A 16778-nucleotide genomic window follows, 5' to 3' on the forward strand; every position below is an offset into this window, starting at 1 on the left:
ACTGTAAGAAAAAAACAAAATGATCACTAGAGCATATGAGTATTTGCTTTTAAATCCCACCTAGATGATTTAAAATTAAATGAATGAGGCACCAGAGGTGCCTGGGTGGTTCAGTCAGTTAAGAGTCTGACTTCGGCTCAGGTCATGATCTCAGGGTTCATGAGTATGAGCCCTGAATCGGGCTCTCTGCTGTCAGTGCATATCCCACTTAGGATACTTGGTCCCCCTCTCTCTCTGCCCTGACCCACTTGCATGCAAGTGCTCTCTCTCTCTCTCTCTCTTTCTAAAATAAATAACGGGCACCTGGGTGGCTCAGTCAGTTAAGCTCAATTGGCTCTTGATTTTGGCTCAGGTCATGATCTCAGGGTTGTGGGATCAAGCCCCCATTGGGCTCTGCAGTGAGTGTGGAGCCCTCTTAAGATTCTCTCTCTCCCTCTCTCTCTGCCCCTCCCCTACTCACTTTCTCCCTCTCTCTCTCAAAATAGGTAAATACATTTTAAAAGTTTTTTTTAATTTTAAAAATAGAACAAGTGGTACACACACACACACATTGAAATGACCAAAGGAAAAAAAGACGCAAATCAAGAAACAGACTCTTAAAAAAAAAAAAAAAAGAAAAGGGGCGCCTGGGTGGCGCAGTCGGTTGGGCGTCCGACTTCAGCCAGGTCACGATCTCGCAGTCCGTGAGTTCGAGCCCCGCGTCGGGCTCTGGGCTGATGGCTCGGAGCCTGGAGCCTGTTTCCGATTCTGTGTCTCCCTCTCTCTGCACCTCCCCCGTTCATGCTCTGTCTGTCTCTCTCTGTCCCAAAAATAAATAAAAAACGTTGGAAAAAAAAAATTAAAAAAAAAAAAAAGAAACAGACTCTTAATTGTAGAGAACAAACTGATGGTTACCAGAGGGGAGGGGTAGGAGGACGGGTGAAATAGGTGATAAGGATTAAAGAATACACTTAGGGTGCACTGAGTAATGCATAGAGTTGTTGAATCACTGTATTGTACACCTGAAACTAATATAACACTGCATGTTAACTATGTTAGAATTAAAATTGAAAACTTAATATCCAAAAGAGAAATAGTCATCTCATAAAAACAGCGATAATCTACTAATACCAACTAGAAGTTATTTCTAGTTAAGATTTTTCTTCTTTCTCAAACTAATTTAACCATTAAAAATGCCTCTTTTCTGGTTTCCTGACTGTTCACCAATCTCTCTTAAAGGAAGAGATCAAGTTACTTCATTTGCCAGTGCCCTGTCTGTTAATCTGTGCATCTATAGTTAGCTACTGAGTGCCTGGGTGGCTCAGGTGGTTAAGCATTTGACTCTTGATACTGGCTCAGGCTGTGATCTCATGGGATTGGGCCCTGCTGTCAGGCTCCAAGCTGAGTGTGGAGCCCTCTTGGGATTCTCTCTCTCCCTCTCTCCTGCCCCTCCCCTGCTCACGTTTTCTCTCTCTCTCACTCTCCCAAAATAAGTAAACTTTTAAAAAAATAAATTAAATAAATAAACATTTTTAAAGTAAAAAAATAAATAAATTAGGTTCCAAAACTGAGAGAGAAAGATGGCTAGAAGAAAATCAGGTAAAGCTGTGACCTGGAATAGCAGCTTAAACTTCACTGTTAGTTAAATTTAAATGTCTTATCATAGGTCATTATGTTTAAGACTAAAAAAATCATACTCTGAGGTGGAAATAGGTAAAGGGTCACTTGCTAAATAATGGAAGGTCATTTAACATGCAATTAATAAGCCGGCCTATGTTCAATGGTTGTATTAAAATAAGGGGGAAAATCATTTAGTACAAAAATCATTTTCCTTAGACAAAATTTGGAGGCTCAGAGCCCTAAGGTTGAGGAAAAAAAAAAAAACAACAACAAATTTCAATATGCTTAAGAGCAAATGTGGGAGGAAAGGAAGAGAGTAAGTGTTCTTTCATTTGTCCCTTTATGAAGGAACAAGTCTGTGTACCTTGTGGATGAGCAGTTTGCCCTCTTTTGTGTTTTGCAGTAGTTTATCTGCCTCCCTTGAGCCAGAAAGCCTTGGGCTTGGCAGTTCCAATAGCAGCCAAGACTCTCTTCACAAAGCCCCCAAGAAGAAAGGAATCAAGTCTTCAATAGGACGTCTGTTTGGTAAAAAGGAAAAAGCCCGACTCGGGCAGCTCCGTAAGTGTGCATGAATTTGACAACTTCCACTGCGACTCATTTTGGTCACTTGTGAGGGTCTGTCTAGTTTTCATTTCATTTCTCGTCTCTGCATTTTTCTTTTGCCTACCTGACACACTTCCTTTTTCAATCAGCTCTGTAAATTCAATTTAGCTGAATAATGTTTGACAAAACTTACAAGGGAAGAATATTATAAAACATCCAATCCTTTTGATTCCTCTGTGAATAACAATAGCTAGACATTATTTAGGACTGGCTCTGATAGACCCAAGGTCCCTACGAGACAAGTGTTATTACTGTTGTTCTTATTTATCGATGAGTAAACAATGTCTTAGTAATTTACAGAACTGAAATACTCATCTTAGTGTCAATGTTTAAAACCACTGAGTATACTGCCGCTTAAAACACAGATGTATATAAATGCTTTTCTGTTGAAAAAATTGAGATGCCTACAAAAAATCCATAATAACTTTTTAACCAAAATAAAGAAATGTGATATTCAGGCCAAAAAAGTACAGGTTTCTTTATTTAAAGCTATCACAGCTTTCCACAGAATAAACTCTACAGTATGTAAGTGGGAGGACAGAGGAAGGAATAGGGCAATAGGGATTGTGTTAGTTATTGTTGGACACTAATGGAATAAAAATATGGATCAGTACAGGGGCACCTGGGTGGCTCAGTCGGTTAAGCATCTGACTCTTGATTTCTGCTCAGGTCAGAATCTCACAGTTTGATTTGTGAGAGTGAGGCCGTGTCTGGCTCTGTGCTCTCAGCGCTTGGGATTCTCTCTCTCCCTGTCTCTCTCTGCCCCTCCATAGCTCACGCTTTCTCTCTCTCTCAAAATACATAAATAAACTTTATATATAAAATACATAAGTAAACTTTATATATATGTGTATATACACACATATGTATATATGTATACACACATGTGTATACATACGTGTGTATATGTGTGTGTGTGTGTGTGTATATATATATATATATATATATATATATATACATATATATATATGTATATATATATGAGCCTGGGTAGCTCAATTCATTAAGTGTCCAACTCTTGATTTTGGCTCAATTCATGATCTCACGATTCATGAGACCCACATCAGGGGCTGCACTAACAGTGCAGAGCCTGTTTCAGATTCTCTCTCTTTTCCTCTCTTGGCCCTTCCCCTACTTGTGTGCTATCTCTCTATCTATCAAAATAAATAAATAAACTTTAAAAGAGATACATACATACATACATCAGTACATTTGAAATGACCCTAGGTAAATATACACTTGGCTTGTGTGTGTGTGTGTGTGTGTGTGTGTGTGTGTGTCTTCCTATATTTTTTCTTCTGAAATCACTTTTCATCACATTGGTTATTGTGATTGCATCTTCTTTTTTCTATCTTTTCTTATTTAACGTAGAAATATAGTTAATCTCTTGAAAAAATATTTAGCTCCTTCCTCCAATGGTGAATGCTGAACAGAATGATACAAATCTCTTAGCACTTTCTTTAGTTTCCCAAATAAAGGAATGATTGCTTACAAGTAATGCTCCAACTTCCTGGCTAACTTTCCTGTCCTGGCACCGAAAGAATTTCTGAGAGCAATATTTATGTTTGCAGAGGTACAAATGTCGTATATTCAAAAGTGCCTTTGTAAAATCCACACAAAGTATCAGAAGCCATGAAAAACTAATGTCCAGACAGCTGTGTGATTAAATGTTACTCAACAGATGAATTAAATCCTTTTTGGACTTCTGTTTCTCAGGAAAGGAACTCCTAAGGCTATAAAAAAAAATTATTGCATAAGGAAAGAAGATAGAAGATGATTATTTTTTGGATATAAAATGTGCGTGTCAAGGCATTGTTTTAACTTCTTGTTTGATAACTATTTATATTCTTACCAAATTATTTGTCATTTCCAATATATTACAGTATAATTAACAATAGTGTAGGTAGTTATTTTAAACTATTTTGCTAACATAGTAATCATTTTATTTACTCCTATTTAAACATATATATTCATTTTGGGATCTATAATTTACTTTTCCCTTTTAAAATATATTCAATTGCCTTTCTCTTTTGGATTTTTTCTATTTTATTTTAAATTTAATTTTGATGAAGAGTTACTGAATCATTAGAAATTTTGCCAACAATATTCTGTCAAAATCAAGGTATCCAAAATATAATTTAAAGTCTAGAAAAATATACATTCTTCTTGAAACCTAGCCTTTCTTACCCATTTTTAGTAACTTTGTGTCTCTATGTCATACCAGTTATAAAGTGAATCAGTGATCAACTCCATCCAAATCAGAAACTAGCAATAGTTATTCATGATCATACCATCACCCTGGGAAGATTTCTGAGCTCTGAGTGATTTTGTTTTACCCTGAAGAACAAAAAAGTTACCACATAAACAAAACCAGAGTCGAAATCATGCTAAGGACTGCAATACTGATGAGGAAGACAGTTACAAATATCTACTCCTCTGGAGCTACGTAGAAGCTATATTGAAGGTGAATCAAAGCTCCTGGAGAAACCCAACAGGCTTGGGAATGTGAGGGAAGAAAAAGAACACACAGATAATCAAAATCATTTATGTCTTCCTACTTTGAGTGAATAAGCATATATTGAAACACTTTTAAGTTTAGAGTACCAACCATGAGCCTTAGTAAAATGGCTACAGCATAACTGTTGGCATCAAGAGCTTTCAAATTAGTAGGATAGAGTACATAAGCATATACAACCTTTTATTTAAAACAAAACAAAACTTCAACATATTTCTGACCCAGAAAAAATTTACCTGCTACATTGTCTATCCTACCAGCATAGCTAGGGAAAAGGGGTTTGAACCCCACAATCTATGATTATACATCAGTTATTGGAATCCTGACGGGCTTGCCTTTTAATTTTATCTGAAGGCATTAACCTATTTTGAAGCAAAACAAATTAAACTGTGTTAAAAATAACTATATCAGATGACACTCTTTTTTTTTTCTTTTTCTTTGACAAAGTTACTCCAGAAGAGAATAGGAAGGGCAGTGCGTGAGCTGTGACTCATGGCATCCCTGTGGACAAGATGTCAAAATGAGGCCTAGGTGATGGAAAAATTCAGTGAGGTTTGTAACTGGTTGAATAGTCCTCCTGTTACGGTGCTAATAAGTAGAATGGTGACACCTTGGATCAAGGGTTTCTAATGGCCTAATTAGGACTCACTCTGTCCTTGGTAAATACATCCCTAGTCACTGTATGTGAATATTTCAATAGCACAGGTATCTGATTTTTGGATTATTGATATGGATAGGAAACACAAATGGAAAAAAAAAAGGTGTTATTTCTAAAGACTGTCTCAAAAACTGAGTTATGGAGGGTCCAAAATCTGTCTCCCTGTGATCTTACCACATTCTTTGGCTTACTACCTGGGGAAGCACCAGCTTTCCCAGGTCATCAGAGAACTCCAATTATAATGACTATAAAGAAAAAAAGAACAGAATGCACATGACCATCCTAGCTGATGTTAACAATTAATGTTAAGTATAAAGAAAAGAGGCCATTGGGGTGCCTGTGTGGCTCAGTCGGTTAAGTGTCTGACTTCGGCTCTGGTCATGATCTCACAGTTTGTTAGTTCAAAGCCCCACGTCAGGCTCTGTGCTCAGAGCCTGGAGACTGCTTCGGATTCTGTGTCTCCGTCACTCTCTGCCTGTCCCGCCCTCTCAAAAATAAAATAAACATTAAAAAAATTTAGGGAAAGAAGCCATTGACAGGCATTGTAAGAGACGGCAACACAAATCAAAGACGAAGAGATTTTCAAGAATGGAGACTTGATCCAATAGAACCAAATGAGACAAATCTATGAAAAACAAAACAGTAAAAAAGAAAAAAATAGATTAAATTTGAACAGGCAATGTCCCCAGTTATTGCTGTATAAAATACATGTATCACTAAGTAAAAATACACAAATACATAATTAAATACATAGATAAATAAAAGGTACTCTTGTGAATTTCCTTTAAATGAATATGAGAGGCTATACATCTCCAAGAGATATTTTTTTTTTGCCTACTACATTGTAATTCTGTTTCCTTTATGGTCATCTGACAGATTGTATTATAGTTGCCTGAACTCCTTGACAATAATCAACATAATAAAGAAAATAACTTCATAATGACGAAAACAGCATCAACATTGCACCAGGATTATTTGGCAAGCATATTTCTACACATAAAATTTGGGTGACTTGTGCTGGCCTTTACTCCCAAATTTAGATTGTTCCTAGATGCTATGGAGCCAACAGATACAATGTAAATTCCACAAAGTATCTATTAAAGATGACTCATACTCTGCATGGTGAAAGGGCCTTTTGTGAAGAAAACACTATTTAGCTTCAATTATGAGAGTGTTTATCACATACCCTTTTTGAGCCAGGCCCTGTGTCTAGGTGCATTTTTTAGAGAGCTAATGGACTAACTGATATAGAGCAATGAAGTAACCATTTATAAACTCAAAGTGTGTTTAAATCCAACTGAATGCTATGGCTTTAATACTGAAGAGAGATCAGATGAAAAAGATGAAATCACCAATGGGCAACAGATTGCAGTCTTAATCTCTCTGGAGTGAGAAGTCCCTTTTTAAGTCCATTTGTCTATTGGACAAATGAAGAGGCACAGACTTTGCAATGTGGGTTTTGGCTAGAAATTCCTACAGACTTGTACCTCAAGGGCCAACATGAAATAAATTATTTTGAGTGGAATCAAAGGACCAAGCAACATAGAGATATTTGCCCTCACAGTCTGGATGAACAGAAGGCTCCAACCAGTACCATTCATAGATCCAGGTATATGAGAGTCCTTTACTGAACTCCTTGACCTGGGTCTTAGGAAGCCTCATACTTTGCAATACTTTCCTTGGAATTTTCTATCATCCCTCTCTGTTGCCTGGGAGAGACTGGGGCTGGCAGTGCTATCTGGGCAGGACTCTTAGCCAAGATTCATACCTGTGTGGGTCCAATCACTGAAAGCACTGTTTTTTGTTTTTTGGGTTTTTTTTAACCTTTCAGACCCTAGGACAAAACAGGGAGGCAGTGCCATCCAGGCATGGTGTCTGATCCAACCAAACCATGTGGATTTGAGTCTCTGTTGCTTCCCTTCAGAGTGTATGCTCTCTACCTCATGCTTGGGGTCAACCAGATATCCCAGGGAGCCCAGAGACTTAGAGCCATGGGGTTGTTCTGGGCCACTGGCCTAACTCTGTTTCCAAGAAGGTGATCTGATAAGTGAACCACTCACTCCTGCTCTCTAGAATGATATTGTATGACATTGGACCACCAGATCCTTGTCCTGCTGATTTGGGGTTACTCAAGATGTTTATGTAGAAAGGAAGCTAGAAAAAAAATACTTTAGTGGAACACTCACATCCCACTGGTGATCCTGTGTCCAACAATTCCAACTCCTCAAAGACCTTGCCAAAGTAAGAGTGATAGTGATAGCCCAGAGAACTTCATTGAAGATGAGGATTTGGGTTTGGTGTTTGCATGCACAACTACAAGGTGGCCATTGAAAAGTGATAAGCAGTTTATTATCTGAGTAATCCTCTGAATCATGAAACTCAAGCCTTGTATTCCTGAATACCTCATGCCATGAGAGGGTGGAGCTAATGATATTCTCTTCATATTCTTAAAAGACCTCCTGGAGAGTGAGCAACCCCCCAGATTCCCACAGGCTAATGTTTCATATCAGGGGCACTCCTGCCATTTTAAGGACACATTAGAGGATTTTCTTCTCATTGAAGAATGCTTAGAATCCTTGTTCCCTGCCCAGTATATATCAGTTGCCCTTTGCAGTCACTGTGACATCTGAATATGCGCCTCTCTCCTCCAACCAACATACACAAATACTCATATTTCTTATGGAGATTGGTACAGTCTCCAGTTTACAACCACCGAGATATATAGAGCTGTGCAACAAAAATGTAACTCAAGCCCCAAATGTGAATCCCATATATAGCATTATGAAAAGTAAAAGGAGACCAGTGAGATAAATTTCAATAATTATTTGTCTATATATCAGAAGTATTTCAACATGTAATCAATATATTGATTAGATATCTTATATTCTTTCTTTTAACACTACATTTTCAAAATCATATGTGTATTTAATACTTGCAACACTTAATTTGGACTAGCCACATTTCAAGTGTTTCATAGCCCTGTGCGACTAGTAAATAAAATATTGGTATAGATGAATAGGTAGACATTCTTAAAACCCACACAGCCATATGAACCCACTACCAGCTGGGCAAAAATGAGGCAGACTCTCTCCAGATTGGGATGATCATTCATAAAGTAAGAGTTCATAAGCTGGTTTGGCTGACATCATCCTTAACAGAACCTGAAAATTCTTCTATGAAAGAAGGTTCTCACCCAGAAATGTTTTAGCTGGGCTAAAACAAATGCACATGACTAGACTTTTGCTCCTGCTTAAGGGTACTGTCCTACATGCGATGCTTAAAAATAATTGTACCTACTATGGCAATAAGTTTCATTTTTTATTGGCATTTTGAAGTAGGGTATAGCCATAATTCTCTATTAAGTGCTCTATTCAAAGGATATTAGATTTTGAAGTATTCAGAGTATTTCCAAGCTCCTCATGCTTTTTATTTTTATGGTTTTATTTATGGGAAACAATTCTAATATCTATTTTCCTGGGTCTAGCTTTGACTCACAATATTCTTCTAGAACTTTCTTTGTTTCTCTCCCAGAGCTTTTAATTTTTTTAATGTTATTTTTGCTAATTAAAATGTTGGGTTCTTAAAAACATTTAAATGATAATTTATATGTTCTTCTTTGCTCAGAAAAATATAAAAAGGCTGATTCATATAACCACTTGGTGGATGAAGTGTATCATTGTTTACTTAATGGGTCTACTTCATCAATCTCTATGTCCCCATCTGATCGAGAATTTCGTAACTTTTATGTGAATCATTAATTTTAGTTTTCACTTCAAGAAAACAATTTTATTGTTACTTGCAGACTGTGAATAATAATTTCTAGATATACAATAAGGCAAGTACACCGATGAGAGAAATAAAATATTCACACACCGTGAATAAATGGAAAATCCCACATTTAAAAATGAACCCCAAGAGTCCTTCAGTCAGCTAGTGGATGACTTTCCTAATGGTACCACCAATGAAATTCTTTCATAATAAAAAAATTTTTAAGTATTAATTGCACATGTGCATAATTGAATAAAGTAAATGTTTATCCCTGAACTCAAAAGTATTGATTAGATCTAGACAGCAGTCAGTGTGTTTTCAATTAAAGAGGATTGTGTTGCAATGATATAGTTCAGTAACAGAGTTACTAGGCCATGAGATTAACATTTATACCAATGCTCCAGAATTAGTAGCATTGAGTATTATAAATTGTTTGCTAAAATAAATTATGAAAAACAGTAACAATAAAATTTTTCACTGACACTTTAATAAGATATTACTTTTCACTAGAGAAACCATAACTTGGTCAAGCCCTGCAAATGTGAAGTCAGGAAATTACAGTGGCAGAATAGTAAAATTATCTTTAATAATTTTATTTATTGACATATTGGTGACATTTGTGTGGGTAGTAGTAGTAGTCTTTGTAAGAGTTGGTATTAGCTTAATTCTTTCTACCTAATCTTGAGCTTAACTGGAATTGAAATCCCTTCCATTTAAAAAATATGTGTACTTTGGGGCACCTGGGTGGCTCAGTCGGTTAAGCGTCCGACTTTGGCTCAGGTCATGATCTCACAGCCCGTGAGTTTGAGCCCCGTGTCGGGCTCTGTGCTGACAGCTCGGAGGCTGGAGCCTGCTTCAGATTCTGTGTCTCCCTCTCTCTGACCCTCCCCCATTCATGCTCTGTCTCTCTCTGTCTCAAAAATAAATAAACATTAAAAAAAAATTAAAAATATGTGTACTTTAACCCACTTAAAAATAGTGAACATTTTTTCACTTACCTTGACTTCATGTTTTTTGCATATAGTAAATACCAAAAAGAAAACAGAGTCCAGGATTAAGTTCTCATTTTTCAAGTGTAACAAAGAATTTATGAATTAACTATATGTTTATGGATCCTGGATGAAATAATTGCATTGTGAAATATGTAATTCTATTTGATGCCCAACATACTTTTCTTTCCTCTTCCTTTCCTTTCAAGGTTATGTATATTGCGTATTTTTCAGCAGCAATAAAAATGACGCTACACCAAATAATTAGTGGCTTGCTGGGATAAGAACCATTCTTACCAAGATTTTTTGAAGATATAGTTTTTTTTTCAGATATAATTATGAAATTTACAAAACAAAACTAACCTGCCAGAACATATGAAGTTCTGGAAGTAAGGCATATACTGAAGGATAAAGGAGTCAGCCAGGTGAGGAAAAGAGGGTGCCAGAAGGAGGATATGCAAACTCTTTAGACGTCAGCAAATACTTCTATAGTCTCTTGACTTAGAATTGAAGACGTGCACCCGATTGTGTTCATTGGGCTATCATTTATGCCATTTTACATCAAATATGTCAAATTTAAAATATTGAAAACAAATTTCATGCACTACACAGATATGTGCTCTTCTTTTTCATAAGAAGAAAAAGAGACCTTGAAGCTTGTATATTCCATGGAGTGTATATTCCATAGATTATGTATTATGTCGAGGGTGGTATGAATAGTAGGTCAGTTGTTACCTTTTCTTTTCATTCTCTCAGTGTACGTTCATTTATGTACCCATGCCATTTTATGCATGTTGGTTTGGCAGTATAAGGACGATCTAAAAAAGAAAAAGAATTCGTGATACTGAGCAGTTGAACAAATAACTTTTAAAAATTTATTTTCAGAATTGACCCAGTGTATCCAACCTAACATGAATAGTTAATTTTTCACAGGAGGCTTTATGGAGACTGAAGCTGCTGCTCAGGAGTCCCTGGGGTTAGGCAAACTTGGAACTCAAGCTGAGAAGGATAGAAGACTGAAGAAAAAGTAGGTTTGGAGATTTTCTTCCTCTATTTTCTAACTTGCACTTACTCTTTATCATTTGTGGGGGAGTTAAAAAGACAGTCATTGGAAACAATAGACTAAGGCCATTGTTGTTCTAGTATTCCCTAAAACTATTCAATTCTGGAGTTTTCTGGTTCTGCTGAACTACGGTTTGACATAGATGTACACATCTCTGACCTGTAGTAGAAATCGACAGTTTCTTCTAAGAGACCAGTGCATTGATTGCAAAAATCACATATATTTAAAATATTTAAATGTAGCCTTGTAAGTAATGTGATAATCTATTTGATATGAAATTCAGGGCTGAATTGGTATGATAAAAAGGGAATGTATACTATCCAACTTCGTGTTTCCTCTGACAATTAAAGTATCTCCTCTTATACAGGAGTATTTAAAAGAATATTTCCCTGACTGATTGAACATAAATTTATTTTAGACCCAGAGCAGATTGTTTTGCATCTGGCAGGAAATTATAGTGTATCTTTTCATTCATATATTTAATATTGAACATTTAAATGACTTGCAAAATTGGCAAATGTTGAGTCTCAGCAGCTGTTAGAAAGCTAGTGGGGTCCATAAGTAACATATTTTTAAAATACAAAGTAACATTTTTCAGTGATGAACTAGTACCTATAGAACATGTTCTTTAAAAGCCAAAGGATTTCTCTCTTCCAGAATCTATTGGTGGGTTACTTCTTTTCCTCTCCTCCTTCTCATATATTTTATTACGTTGTGTTTGTAGTTTTTATGTTTACTTTCTTTCCTATGAAATAATATTCATTGCTCTAGTCATCATTATTGTAGCAGATATGCTCATGGGGTTATAGTATTCAGTGTAATCAACTGACTTATATTTTGCCTTCTCATTTGCTTTACAGATGTTTACTAATAATGAGGAAATACAGACTTGCAAGTTGTAGAAAAGCTCACTAGCCTAATTATTTCACTAATTTTGTACATAGCCCATAATACATATCCAATGTATAAATATATCCAATATATATATTATATTTATATACACATATATATCCAAATTTAATAGAAATACTGTGCAGAAAAAAATTACCTTGAGAAGATTATTTCTTGAATATAGCCAACTGCTCGGTGTTATTCAATACTAGTAGATATTTCTTTTTTCATTACTGATCACTAAATGTATAATTAAATATTATCACAATCTGTTTGAAATGTCTTACCTTTATTTATTACTATCAAGGAATTTTTTATTCAATTTTTTGCCTCTTTATTGAGAAACCATTCTTCTAAAAAATCTTCTTTTGATAAAATCTTTACAATTTATTTCAAGTGTAAAGAACTTTCAATTTTATTTATTCAAAATTACTTTAAGTCTAAAGGAATAAGAGTGATTAAAGCCCAGCCTGGCTAATGAACTTGTCTTATTTCACTTAAACGTTAATTTTCATTTCTCCTATAATGAACTACTTACATATAATGGCAATTTGGCCTGTTTTCACATTGCATGCAAGGATGATATTGAGGCAAACAACATAGTTCATTGGTTGTTTATGGAACCAAATTAAATGTCCTTTTCAACAGCCACTAAAATTAAACATTCCAATTATGCAGGATTTAAACAATAATATATTTACATTTTATCTCTTTCTGTTGGATTGACTTAATGTTAACTTTATGGAATTATTTCCCAAATCCTGACTACCCTCATAGTCAGAAACCAGTTTTAATTCTGGACTTAGTTTGAAGATTTTACTGTACTTGATTTTTGAGTGTTATTTTGCAATATGTTTTGGCAAAATATAATTTTATAATGTGTTAAATAAAATACTGGTCTTTGATATTAAGAAAATTCTATAATATAATAATAACATTTCTCAGTACAATTATTTCTTATAGAATAATAGTATTTGGGTTAAAATGGATCCAACAAGACAAGGCAGAGTTGATTAATGGAAGGACAGAAGTATTTCTGGTATTATTGATTATTCCATGTGTATAAATATGTAACCAGTATTTATGAGATGTATGTAAGTGCTAATACTTATTCAGGACTTGGATGACACTGTGCCTTAGTTTCTGGATTACCAAAATCTCATCTAATGAGTTTTATAAGCTAGACAAAATAAATTATCTCATGTTTATTAGTCTTTCAAGATGGAGGAAAAAATCAAATACATTTTATTGAAAAATAAAAGCAAAAATGAGGTAATTTCTTTCAAAATTTTGAACAATTATAGTTTATGTGCATAGTCGCAATGACTGTGGCTTCCTGCCAATTGTTTATCTACATTCTATCCATTGACCAAGCCAAATGATGTTTCTAGCATGAAGTCTAGCATGAAGGTATAGCATTAACTTAGACCTATGTTGACTGCCCCAAAATTCCTATCAGAGCTTCCTTAGTCTCAATGGTAATAAGCAGAGCTGAATAAAAATCTTATTTTCAACTTTACTAGCGTATCAGGTATCTACAGTTGACAATCTGTGAATTTAAATTTAATTGAGAGAAATCTTATCTAAAGAAGTTAGTTATGACACATTTTTTTTAAAAAAACCATATGTGGGAGATACGTACAGAGAACAGCATGCAAGATAGTCCAGATTCTTGCAAAGTTCAGAAATTTGTAATGTTGGCATTCTCAAACAAAGGTCTAATTTGAGGCACATTTGTGATCCAGTATATTCAACATACATAGGTTAGGACAGCTTACTGGCTCTGTGTCCCTACTTCATTCTTTTACTTTGCTTTGTGATGTAGGCATTTGTTTTTCTTATATTTCTAGTTATTTTCCTATGATCAGAAATAGGAATAGGACAATACTGGATCTGCGAAAGCACCCACTTTCAAGAAAATCTTGCCAACCTTTCCCTTCCTGAGTTGGGTAACCTGAGTTATCACTCAGGTGCTATCCCATCAGAACACAGTCTCACCTAGGCCTGAAGTTGATCTACTATTGTTCTGCCTGGTTTGCTTTTACTATGCCTCATCTTTACTACACTTTCCTTTAAAGCTTTAATTGCATCCATTGTTCCAGCAGGTTAATAGAGGGTACAGTTAATACCTACAATGATTGTGTCAAACTGAAACTCATCTAGTAATTCTTTGAGTACTTCACATTAATTTTTCTGGTCTTCCCCATTAAAATTTGACCAGTTTTTCTATAGCCTCATGGTATAGCTCTCCTAATCTTTAAGCATTGAGTCACTTAGTACTCTCAATATGTTCTCTTCATATTAAAACTGTGATTCTTGTAGTTTTCTTGATGTGGGCTGCTTCCGGAGTGTCACTGCTCTCTGAGATCTTGTCCATCATCCTTTGTTTGATTTCAGTGGACTCCAACCACCTTCTCTGACTCAACACATACTAAATGGCATTACCATTTCTAAAATTCACATTATGAGCAACTAGACCTGAGAATTCCACCTCTTCCCTTTTGTAACTGTCACCCTGATATTTAAGAACTTATTTCCCTTTCTTAGCTCTCCAGCTAATGTTTTAATCTAAGACCTGCAGCTACTTGCTCAAAGTGGCCGACTGAAGCCAGCCACGCAAATACAAAAGGTAATTGTGTGGCATGATAGAAACTATTGCAAGGTCACAAACTTACATGGTCTGGGTCATAAAAACCTGAATTTCTTTGTATTGTTTTCTCTGAGCATAATATTTTTATTGAAGTATAATTAACATAAAATATTATATTAGTTTCAGGTGTACAACATATTCCAAGTTGAGAATCTATTTGATGATAGACAAAGGAGTCAGGCAATTAGAGATAAAAATGTCAGCTTTATCACCAATCAAATTGTTAGAATATGACTTAAGTATATGGCAAAAAAGGGGTGGTTTCCTAAAACTGAACCCCAAAAGTCAACAAATTTACCTGACACAGAAAAAGCTGGGTTGTTACAGACTTGCAAGGTATACAAATATAATCCCCACTTCTCCTTGAAAATAGCATCTACAATATTGTGATTTTGTAAATGTGTCCCTCTAGAATCAAGGACTATAAACTTGAAAGAAATGAAAGTTTAGGTCATTAGCATCTAAAAGAATTTTTAAAGTGTCAATGTTAGTGTATTTGTATTAATATCTCATCATATTTCTTGTCTTTATTTTCCTGGAATATATTTAGCTGACAATTTCCCATATCACCATTTCTAGAAACATGATGTTGGGTGTGTGGCAACCTTCCTGAGTCCTTAGAGATCTGGAACTATATTTTACATCTAAAATTCGTTGATAATGGCCAGAAGTGTACAACTATTGGTTTAAAGTAATTTCTCTCAAAACTTTAAAGCTACTGTTCTTCTTGCCTCTAGTTATATCTAATGTCAATTAGTTGTCACTTTTGTATATAACGTGTAGGGCTTCTTCTCTCTCTCTCTGAACATGTTAAGATTTTTCTCTTCGGGGTTCAGAAATATCATAAGCATGTTTCCATTCAAATATTTTTTGTTTGATATTTTTACTTTATACTTGCAATCTGGAGACTTGTTAACCTGAACTGTTTTACATGTACTGACTTTTAAAAATTTCATTTTTAGGCTCAACTTTACTTCCAAGAAGCTTATTTTTAGAGACTTATGAGATTAAAGATGAACTTGTTTGTTTCAATAGTAATGTCCCTAATTCTCATGACAGTCTTTGATAGTCAGTGAACATATTAAAATTGACAGAATACACTGTAAATGGATACATATCTCCAGATATATATGTTCTGAAGTCTTTATCCTAATTTTTATCTGCTGATTTTCCTCCTGCGCTTTTACACGGTATATGTTTTTTGAAACGTGCATGTATACTGAAATCTTTTGTACCTTGAGACTAAAACTGAAAAGTACCATATAAATATTAATACACTAATTTATCATTTTCACTCTTTAGCTATAATGTAGGTAATATATTATTATTATTGTGTTAGATATGTTATATTCTTCCAAATGGATATCATTGCTAAATGAATATGGATTTGAAATCAATTTTTCAACATCATTAAAATGAAATTAACATTCCAACTCAGCTATCAGTAGCATCCTCCAGAGAAGCGGTTTTATCCTTGAAGCATGGCAGTCATAGTTAATCACTACCAATGAATCTTTATGTTAGAACTTCAAAGACATAAAAGTGAAGCTCTATAGATTTAGTTAATTTATTTCCATTGCAGTCCTAAGGGTCTTCCTCAGTGCATAATCTTTAATGTGTTTTGAGACTCAGCACTTTTAATCTTTGGCATTTGGAAGGTTCAGAGTTTGCATATCTAAGTAAAATAAATATCACTGAAAATATTCATAATTAGAGGTATCACATAAATTCCACTACATTCTCTCATTTAATAAATATTTATTAAGTGTCTGTGTGCCAAGTTAAACTTATAAATGAATTGCATTCCAGAGGTTAGTTTGTAAGACATGTGTTGGAAGCTTTGAATACATTTTCCCTTCGAAGTAGTGCTATATATATTGAAGGTAAATGTCTTTGCTTCCTCCTCAAAAATCTATTTTGTAAGCCTGTTATAGGAATTGAATCTGACTAGATAAAGCAAAAATGAGAATTCATGGTAGGTTATTAGAGTATCAGAGATTTCAGAAACAACAGAGCCAGCACACCTCCGAAATTTCAGCAGT

The 16778-nt window shown here is 35.0% G+C and overlaps 1 protein-coding gene across 19 annotated transcripts in view; it reads left to right on the top strand.

The window, feature by feature from the left end:
• Positions 1–16778, top strand: part of PPFIA2 (PTPRF interacting protein alpha 2) — a 480968-nt gene that overhangs the window by 407946 nt on the left and 56244 nt on the right. For all 19 annotated transcript variants that reach the window (XM_058741898.1, XM_058741906.1, XM_058741916.1 and 16 more), the window contains 2 exons: positions 2003–2157; positions 11066–11159. In XM_058741898.1, the coding sequence (XP_058597881.1) occupies positions 2003–2157; positions 11066–11159 (249 nt within the window). The remainder of the gene's footprint in view (positions 1–2002; positions 2158–11065; positions 11160–16778) is intronic.

Source organism: Neofelis nebulosa, chromosome 8 (assembly GCF_028018385.1).
Source record: "Neofelis nebulosa isolate mNeoNeb1 chromosome 8, mNeoNeb1.pri, whole genome shotgun sequence".
Classification (NCBI taxonomy): Eukaryota; Metazoa; Chordata; class Mammalia; order Carnivora; family Felidae; genus Neofelis; species Neofelis nebulosa.